The sequence below is a fragment of the Leguminivora glycinivorella genome, chromosome 26 (assembly GCF_023078275.1).
Source record: "Leguminivora glycinivorella isolate SPB_JAAS2020 chromosome 26, LegGlyc_1.1, whole genome shotgun sequence".
Classification (NCBI taxonomy): Eukaryota; Metazoa; Arthropoda; class Insecta; order Lepidoptera; family Tortricidae; genus Leguminivora; species Leguminivora glycinivorella.
In genome coordinates this window covers 3,311,816-3,321,557 of record NC_062996.1, presented here as the reverse complement: position 1 = coordinate 3,321,557, position 9,742 = coordinate 3,311,816, and the positions used below count along the sequence as shown (strand labels likewise).

Below are 9,742 nucleotides of genomic sequence, written 5' to 3'. Positions count from 1 at the left end.
GATATGGGTAAAATTGTGGCGCAGGCGAAAGGCTGGCAATCTGTAACAGCAGTCACAATTTCGTTTTCTTTCAACCCCCTTAATCACCAAGAGTGGCACTGAAACTTGAGTAGTTTCATGTGCTCTGCCTACTCCTTTATGGGATACAGGCGTGACTGTACTCGTATGTATGTAAAATATTAATCAAGGCAAGCAAAGGAATCACGCCTCTTGGCATTTACTATCAGTCAAGAATAAGAAATATCTGAATAAGTAAAAGTGGAAAGTAATTTGCCTTACCTTGCCTTGGGCGAGACACCAATATGAATGGTTCCTAAACGAGAGATTATAATTACTTGTTACTTGTAGGCTTTTGACTAATAGTGAATTTCGTTCAATAACTATTCAAGTATTAACCAAAAACTTGTTTTCTGTCATATTCGCTGTATGTTTGGATATCTAAATATGTACACTAAAATAAAATTAGGTAATTACTTCAATACTCGTATTTTTGTAAAATACAACTAAAAGACCAAGTGACTTTTATTATTTTTTATTAATTATCAAGAATTAGTAACAAAATGTTTGTAGGAGGAGGTAGGATTGTAAGAAATCTCTTACTGCTTGTCATTTTGACATGGTTGTAGAGTGGCCTAGGATTCCAATTGGTTGACTGTACCTACAGCATTATTGGGAATTTTCAAATACAAGTCCTTTCATTAGTTCAGGTATGTTGTTTTGAAATGCAAGATCAAAAAGAGCATTAAATGAGGCCGGAGTTACATTTTTGATCAACTTTTTTATGCATCCGGCAGCCAACTTATCCATCAAACAGCGTCTCGCCAACAAAAGAAGTGGTTCTAGCCCTGTATTGGGAATAGTGCCTAAGTACATGTATTCCTTCAAGTGTTGTAAGGTCTGTACTGTCACCCCCACCATGTCAATGCTGGCTTCTCCTGTCTCTCTCCACTGCCCCTTCAGCATTGCCCGGAACATCTCGCTATGAATGAACAGTATACTTTTATGTACAGGCACAGTGCCATCAGTCGCCCGCAGCTTGAAGTCGGTGAACTCTATTTCTTGATAAAGTTCACTGTACACATTTAAGAGGTCCTCTTGAGTTGAGACATCTACTGTGAAGTTGATATCAAAGGTATACAAAAAAACTTTTTCATTTTTACATACAGAGGTGTCAGGTTGTTTTTCTTTTATAACTATTACTTCTGTCCATTCATTTTGACACAGAAGATGTTTATCAAATCCTTCGGTTTTTATGTTTAGTAAAATATTGCGACACTCCTTTGCAACAAAAACTTTTCTTTTTACACTGCTTGTCTTAACTTTAACTTTGACATCAAGGCAATGTGGAGGTTTATGATGTTTATAGTAACCCGTCGTTATTGCATAAACTATAGCTGTGGCTTCAGGGCGGCCATCAAGGTAAAAGCTATCACTTCTAATTTCACCATTATCATCTTCAAATCTCATAACATAAAAGGTGGCCTTCACATTAGAGCCCCACTGATGTTTCTTCACTATACTGGAAATAAAGTTAACGTATTTCATTCATTATGGCTAGTATTAGTTGAAAGTTTTATTGTATATAAGAATCAGGTTACATTGCAGGTCGAAATATACAATTAAACATTATGTTACAGTAAGACTACCTTTTCAGGCACATATAAGTACATTTTCAGCAGTCTAGTTTAAAAAATAAAACCGATACAGACAGTAGCTTATATGAGAACGAACACCGACTTTGCAGTGGCTCTGCAGTTCCGATACAAGTTGCAGTCCGTCTGTATTGGCGGCAATAGATTACTAAACGGGATCTTCACTTACCATGTACCAGTAGTCTTGGACATTGTATTCAATTGATATGAATTTACTTGAAAAATATCTACTTGGGTGTAGTTAATTAAGTAAGTTGAGCAATAATAAACCAGTAAAAAACCCTCTACTCTCTATTAAGCAGAAAGCAGAGTCGAAGCTGGTTTGTCTGAATTGTCTGTTACGAGCCGGTTGGCCCGGTTGACAGTGGACAAATTCAAAATAGGGTATTTCATGAAGAATAGAGATACCTCTATTCTCCATGGGGTATTTTCTTTCTACTAAAACTGTTCTGTCAGTTTTATAAGAGTTTTATTTTATACCTTGAATGGCCTAGAACCGATAATCGAATCGGCATAAGCTAGGAACACACTACGCGGACGTCCGTCGTAAATCGACCGCGGACGGGAATCTGGACAATGGAAATACACATAACCACAGAACTATATCAAGATAGAAGGAAAATGCTCGGCGATTAACAGCGAAACCGAGCGTGTAACGTTTTGTGTCGAGCCTATGACGTCACGAGTGTACTTTAGTGATGGGAACGTTGTCGCCGCGTAACCTATTCGATCGATTGTGGAGGTTGCTTGCGGGATGCCCACCGAAGTTAAAAATATCGGATGTTCATCTTCGTTGTGAAATGAAGTAAGTATATAACTGTATTCGTGTGATGACAAACAATTCACTAGTAGGTATATAATTTGCCTAAGGCCAGGAACAAAGATTTTAGTAGGTAGGTATTAATACTAGTTAATATTTCGTAATATTTTTAAGAAAATCGACCATGTACTCACTTCATTATCCTCATGTTATTTGTTACAACTTTTAGTAATATATAAATATAATTAACCATTAACACATTTTTAGAGTTATTTTTATTCATAATAAATATAGAGCGTATTATGTTTGTATTTGTTTTTCTGCCGACCACAAATTCAACGTTAATACCGTAACTGTAACCTATTTTAAAGTTAAATTTACTTTTCACTCGTACTTTATATGTATAGGTTCATAACAATATAAAAACATATTTATAATTTCCACTGCTTCGCAAAATCGATTTAAATCGAATAAGGAAATCGCAGCATACATGACGATTTAGTTCCGTGGTGCACCACTATTCTTAAGTTCGACGTGAGTTCGACGGACAAAATAACAAATCTACCTTTGTCTCGACAGTTTGAATAGCCTATTTTTATATCGCTTGTTTTAAACGCACGCCAAGTCGGACTCGTCAAATTAAAGCCGCAATGGAAAACTAGTTTGACGGCCGTACGTCAGCTAATGTTTTGATGATAAAAATAGGAAAATCGTGTTTTTTATTTAATAAAAAATATTTTAGGACAAATGGTACTTACCGATGATAGGAAACACTTTGTTTAACACTCTTGCTTTTATTGGTGGTGTTTGAACAGTTAATTATCGAATACCGACCCATTTTGTATTTTTCACTGTATGTCACTCGCGGGCAGCGGTCGAGAGCAGACTGACTTGCGCGGCGAACAATGTCGCTCGCTATTTAACTTTTCCGCACGCGAAGTAGATACACTTTTTCCTTCTATCTTGATTTAGTTCTGTGCACATAACCGTGCAAACTATCGGTCGACGGACGCGGACGTGGCCTTGAGCGCACGGACGTCCGATCGAAATCTGGCTCTCTGGATGTTTTGTTCCGTGCACACTGATAGGTCGCGGTCGCGGTCGTTTTACGACGGACGTCCGCGTAGTATGTTCCTAGCTTAAAGCTAGGAACACACTACGCGGACGTCCGTCGTAAATCGACCGCGGACGGGAATCTGGACAATGAAATTACACATAACCGTGCAAACTATCGGTCGACGGACGTGGACGTGGCCTTGAGCGCATGGACGTCCGATCGAAATCTGGCTCGCTGGATGTTTTGTTCCGTGCACACTGATCGGTCGCGGTCGCGGTCGATTCAAGCTAGGAACACACTACGCGGACGTCCGTCGTAAATCGACCGCGGACGGGAATCTGGACAATGGAAATACACATAAAGCTAGGAACACACTACGCGGACGTCCGTCGTGAATCGACCGCGGACGGGAATCTGGACAATGACATTACACATAACCGTGCAAACTATCGGTCGACGGACGCGGACGTGGCCTTGAGCGCACGGACGTCCGATCGAAATCTGGCTCTCTGGATGTTTTGTTCCGTGCACACTGATAGGTCGCGGTCGCAGTCGTTTTATGACGGACGTCCGCGTAGTATGTTCCTAGCTTTACGACGGACGTCCGCGTAGTATGTTCCTAGCTTGTATTTATTTATTATTCAAATAAGTTACACAGCATAACAGTAAAACCAAAGCCCTGTGAAACTAAAAAATAAAAACAATAGGTATAGCGGTATAGCACATAAAACAGTAAAAATCAGACAAAAAAAAACAATATTCTATTTAGGCGACGACGTAACAGCGTGGCTCCGTTGCGTCGTCTGACACGGCGTAGGGTTCGGCAGGTTGCCCCGGAACCGCCGAAACACCACGCCCTTCGGCCAGAAGTCTGCACTCGCGATGGTGTCCTGCAGCGGCCGCGGCACTCGCAACACAAACGAACTGAAGTGCACGTAGTGCACGTATATTCAAGCTAAGAACATACTACGCGGACGTCCGTCGTAAATCGACCGCGGACGGGAAACTCAGGCCTCTTGGCCGGTTTTTGTCATGTCAGTTTAAGGCTCCCCACAGACAGTCTTAAAAATTCATAATCTTAAAAAAAACTTGTATGCAATCTGACAGTTCAAACTGACACTGACAAGACACTGACAGATCTGTCAGTGTCAATTGCATACAATTTTTTTTTAAGATTATGAATTTTTAAGACTGTCTGTGGGGAGCCTAAGTTTCGTGACTATTTCCAGTGTTGCCAGATCTACTGATTTAGCAGTAGATCTACCTGATTTTGAAAAAATCTACTGATCTACTGCTTTTTTTGTAATTTTTCAAGAAATCTACCTGCTTTTTCCCAAATCGATATTTTTCAGTATAAACAATTGGATTGGCTTCAAATTTTTACTATAGACAGTCCAACAATTTAGTCAAGGCGCGAAATTAAAATTTTCTATGGGCCAACTTTCATCCCTTCATTTCTTAAAGTTGCTGCTTTTTTCTAGTGACAGAAATCGCTTGACAGACTTTATATCTGCGATGTTTCGTAATGTAGTGGTAGCTTGGTATTAGCAATAGCGATTTAGGCGGGTGCAAGAAGTTTGATGTTTGTATTCTAACTGGTTTAATATGTGTTCATATCAAATAATAGTACATTACGTCAGATGTCGGGAAAGAAGGGCTTACATGCTGTGTAGGTATATCCAGCTGAGTAGGATAGTGATACGAAGCCTGTAAGCCCTTTTCACGGCGAGGCATGTAATTATAGTACTTTTCTTAAACTTGCAATGATATGAAAAAAAAAATCTCGTGATAGTTTTGATAAAACTAGGCAAAAAGAAAACTCTTCTAATTCCGCGCCAAAGTTTTTTTTAACTCTGAGGTAACTTATTAAATGGTGACATTCAGGTACATTAGTACTATTAATGTTTTTTTTCTGATTACTAAATGTCATGGTGTAGTGTCAGCATTTGACGTTTAGAAACAAATGGAGGGTGCTTTACAGGCAGGCTTTTTTTTGCTGTAAACTGTACTATTGTAACTAAACCTCCGCTCACCTTACTTATTTACTTACTTACTTGACTAACCAACATTATAGCTAACCCCCCTTTAAATATACCCCTTAAATTTGGCCTTGTGATCGTCTAGCGTGAATAAGTAGAACCCTTCGATGTGAACCGCGATAACCTAGATCCTTTAATGAGTATCAGCTGTATTTTTGACTGATTTTTAAATTTTTATTTATTTATATTTTAAAGAAGAATAAAGGTTATTGTAGCATAATAATATAGTGTTATAGAAGAGTATTTTATCAGATTTAGGCCTAGAAAGTTATATGTGAGAAAATTAATGACGTAATGAAGAAATTTTTAGTATAGAAGTTAGTGAGTGAAACATACATGAAATAAATATTAAAAAATATTTTGGTAATCATCCGCTACGCCTTATTAGTGGTCCCGGCTTGGGCAAGGGCTTGCGATACGGTATGGGACCCCTGACCTGATCAAACCACTTTATCAGGATCCTAAGCAAGTAAGCCTGAAGGGCTATCTATCTACGAACTAACCCCCTTTTTGTTTTGTTTCTTTTTCCCTAGCTAAACCCCCCTTTTCCCCAATACTGCTAATAGACCATAACTTCTCGATCTTTCTAATGTTTTATCGAAACACCGAGCAGTTGCTAACTTTTATAAGAACTAAGTCTACAGGGTCGAGTGGAGAAAGCGAGGGGAGGCCTTTGCCCAGCAGTGGGACACAAAAGAGGCTAATTAAAAAAAAAAAAAAGTCTACTAACTTTTCTAAGCTTTTGACTTTCCATCAGTGGACGGCGCTCGCATGCCACTGGGCCCTATAACAAACCTATGCTTTTTATTCCAAAGAATAGTTTGTTTCCCTAACCAACTTGATAGAATTTACCTTGAAAAACCAGTTAGCAACACTAAGTGTCCCGCAGCCACACCGAAAAATCAGAAATTGCTACCACAATTATTAATTTCACTCAAATAAATTAAGTAATAAGAGTTTTTATAAATTACCAGTTTTACCACATATTTTAAGATAGTAAACACCACATTTAAAGTCCATTAAAACCATAATAGTAGTAGTTAAATTATTTCTCCACAATACACGTTGACCGATTATATTCCAAGACCAATCATAAAAGAACTCTACTTTCATAGAAATAGTGTGTGACTCTACCCTAATCCTATCGTTTTCCCTACTCTAGCATATATGAAACAAAGACCGTCACTTACCATAGATCTAATGTTCAAAATATGCACAAGTGTATCCCTACCATAAGCTGTACAGTTCAGCCAGCGAAGCTGAGATAGGCAACCTATAGGCTTGAGTTCTGATCCCCCCCTCTGCTTTTGCCCGCGGGCTAGGGTAGCAGAGAGTAGATCGCCCTATCCGTGTATATATCCAGTATTCTAGGACACACCAGTACCAGCCACATGGGAGACCCAGCTGCGATCAGACTTTACTTAGATATGGATCGATCACAACCGAAATCTCCAGCGACCAACGCCAGCATGAACCAGAACACCGAGTAAATAAATATATATATATATATAGGACCCCAGCCTCAAATACTGCCGACTTCAGTGAGCAAGGATTACTCCTAATGTCTTTCGTCAATCGTGAAAGTCCTCACTTCCATCTAACAGTTGGACTCTTTGAGACCGGTGAGAAAATACGCTTTTGTAAGTATAGAAAAGCGTCCAAGCCTCCACTTGGAACAAAAAGACTCCTAAACGCCTTATGTTTAACACCGCAAGGTATAAAGCGCTTAGCCGGACAACAGTCTGTCACAAACAATGATCTGGCTTATAACTTTCACAAAATAACCCCATAGAAAATTACTAAATTCAATTTTACTGACCAACTAAATAAACGAATGAAGTTTCCTTTACGTGCTATAATCTAAGCTTAGTTTTGCAAGAATTACTCCCTACAAAACCAAACACAGACCCATCTCCAAGCACCAGCCATACATCGACCCAGTCTTTGTATTGCTTGACGGCACTCATGAAACAAAGCACAGAAAACTTCACTATACACATCAATTTAAATGTAACACTACACTATAAATAGAACACTAAATTAACCCCACAACTGACAGTAAAGCAATTCCACCACAGGTCTAAATTCAACTGTACGACGATATTGTCCCCGCACAATCAAACAGAGACACAATTTCAAAGTTTACAATCACTTAGAATAATTTCCAAGTAAAAACAAACAGAGAAATAATAGCAGAACAACTTCACTCACCAGTATAACACACGAAAGCCAGAGACACTGTTAGTCTTATAGATATTTTAAGAATGACGCGCGTCGGCTCGCTTCGACCCTTTTATAGCCTCTATCTCCGACTTAAATCCGACATCCGACATCCGACATATCTCCGACCTAAATCCGACCTATCTCCGACATCCGACATATCTCCGACCTAAATCCGACCTATCTCCGACATCCGACATATCTCCGACCTAAATCCGACCTATCTCCGACATCCGACATATCTCCGACCTAAATCCGACCTATCTCCGACATCCGACATATCTCCGACCTATCTCCGACATCCGACATATCTCCGACCTATCTCCGACCTATCTCCGACATCCGACATATCTCCGACCTATCTCCGACCTATCTCCGACATCCGACATATCTCCGACCTATCTCCGACCTATCTCCGACATCTGACATATCTCCGACCTATCTCCGACCTATCTCCGACATCCGACCTATCTCCGACCTATCTCCGACGTATCTCCGACATCCGACATATCTCCGACCTATCTCCGACCTATCTCCGACATCCGACATATCTCCGACCTATCTCCGACCTATCTCCGACATCTGACATATCTCCGACCTATCTCCGACATCCGACCTATCTCCGACCTATCTCCGACGTATCTCCGACATCCGACCTATCTCCGACTTATCTCCGACTAGGCGGCTATTAAATCGCGCACATAAGAAAAAGATCATAAATGCTTTGTTTACTAAGTCATACGCCCTACGTAATAAAGTTCACGATCATCACGCGGACGTTCGCTTATCAACACGTGCAGATTGCAGCTGTTTTAGAGAGAGACAGAGCTATTGGTATTGATACCTATGTAGTCCAATAGTGGAGTGTTCCGTAAATATTTTTACGTAAATATTATTTTGTGAAAGACTGTTTAAATCAATTTAGTAAGTGACTTCGCAATGAAAGATCACATTTGTTATTAATTGTTACATTGAATGATATATTCAGGAAGTATAATAATCAATATTAGTCATTATTACCTCTCTGACTTGTAATTGGAACCAAGACATAATATCGGAACGCTATGCAGTTGACAACTGTCAATGTCAGTATTTCGTCCATGTGAACGTAGTTTGTTGATAAATACGTTTTTCCAACCTGTTTTACATTAAATAATAGTGAATTTTATCAGTGATGACGTAACTAAACATGTGATTAACCATCAAAGATATTATTTGTTAAAATATTCAATGAAATCCCGAAGGAAATATGCACCAAAAAGTTGGTCAAGGAAAAGTTGATTCGCCGTAAGTTTTATATGTAATAACGAGTCCATTTCCTCGTCATAGACGCTTGTTCTGTTACACTATGAAATATTATCTTCACTCAGCTCACCGGACACGTAGTAGTCCCGACAACATTTCATTGCAAGTTTGAGAAAAAGTTCTTATTTGTGCAACTGCCCCATCGATACTGAATAGGAATGGAATCAATTTAATGAATCCTACACCTTATAAAACAAAGTCCCCCTTCGCGTCTGTCTATGTGTGTTCGCGATAAACTCAAAAACTACTGAACGGATTTTTATGTGGTTTTCACCTATGAATAAGTGATTCTTGGGGAAGATTTAAGCATATAATTTGTTGAGACTTTGTTTGAAATATAACGATATTTGCTAAACAAGTCGGACAAAATCCCACTGGCTGAGAGAGAGCCTTAATCGTAAACGCTGCCCAAACCGTTTGAGCTATATCATGAGCTGTATGGCGAAATAGTGTATCTCTCATAGGTTTACATAAAAGTACGCGAAAGCATATGTCTATCTTTTACGGATAACTTACTATGTATAACCATTTTTAATCCCCATGCGTATCTGGGGCGGGCCGCTAGTGTGGAATAAGTTTATCTTCGTAAAAATTGTATGGGATAAGTTTTTTCTTGATGTGTGGCCGGATTCTGATTCTTTTTTTTTCATACAAACATTTAATCATGGATAAGAAAGAAAAAAAATTATCAAAAATGACCTTCGTATGT

General features: G+C 39.2%; 1 protein-coding gene across 1 annotated transcript; it reads right to left on the bottom strand.

Moving 5' to 3' along the window:
- Positions 1-551: 551 nt before the first annotated feature.
- LOC125239615 lies at positions 552-1,982 on the bottom strand. Its single transcript, XM_048147228.1, has 2 exons — positions 1,822-1,982; positions 552-1,519 (listed from the first exon to the last, which is right to left on the bottom strand). The coding sequence occupies exons 1-2, from the start codon at positions 1,842-1,844 to the stop codon at positions 667-669; spliced, it is 876 nt and encodes a 291-aa protein (XP_048003185.1). The 5' UTR covers positions 1,845-1,982; the 3' UTR covers positions 552-666.
- Positions 1,983-9,742: the final 7,760 nt, after the last annotated feature.

Bases quoted from the DNA above. Each gene is read 5' to 3' on its own strand.
- LOC125239615 (XM_048147228.1), bottom strand. From the start codon at position 1,844: ATGTCCAAGACTACTGGTACATG. The intron at 1,520-1,821 runs GTAAGTGAAGAT...CTTTATTTCCAG, and splicing joins TCCAAGACTACTGGTACATG to TATAGTGAAGAAACATCAGT.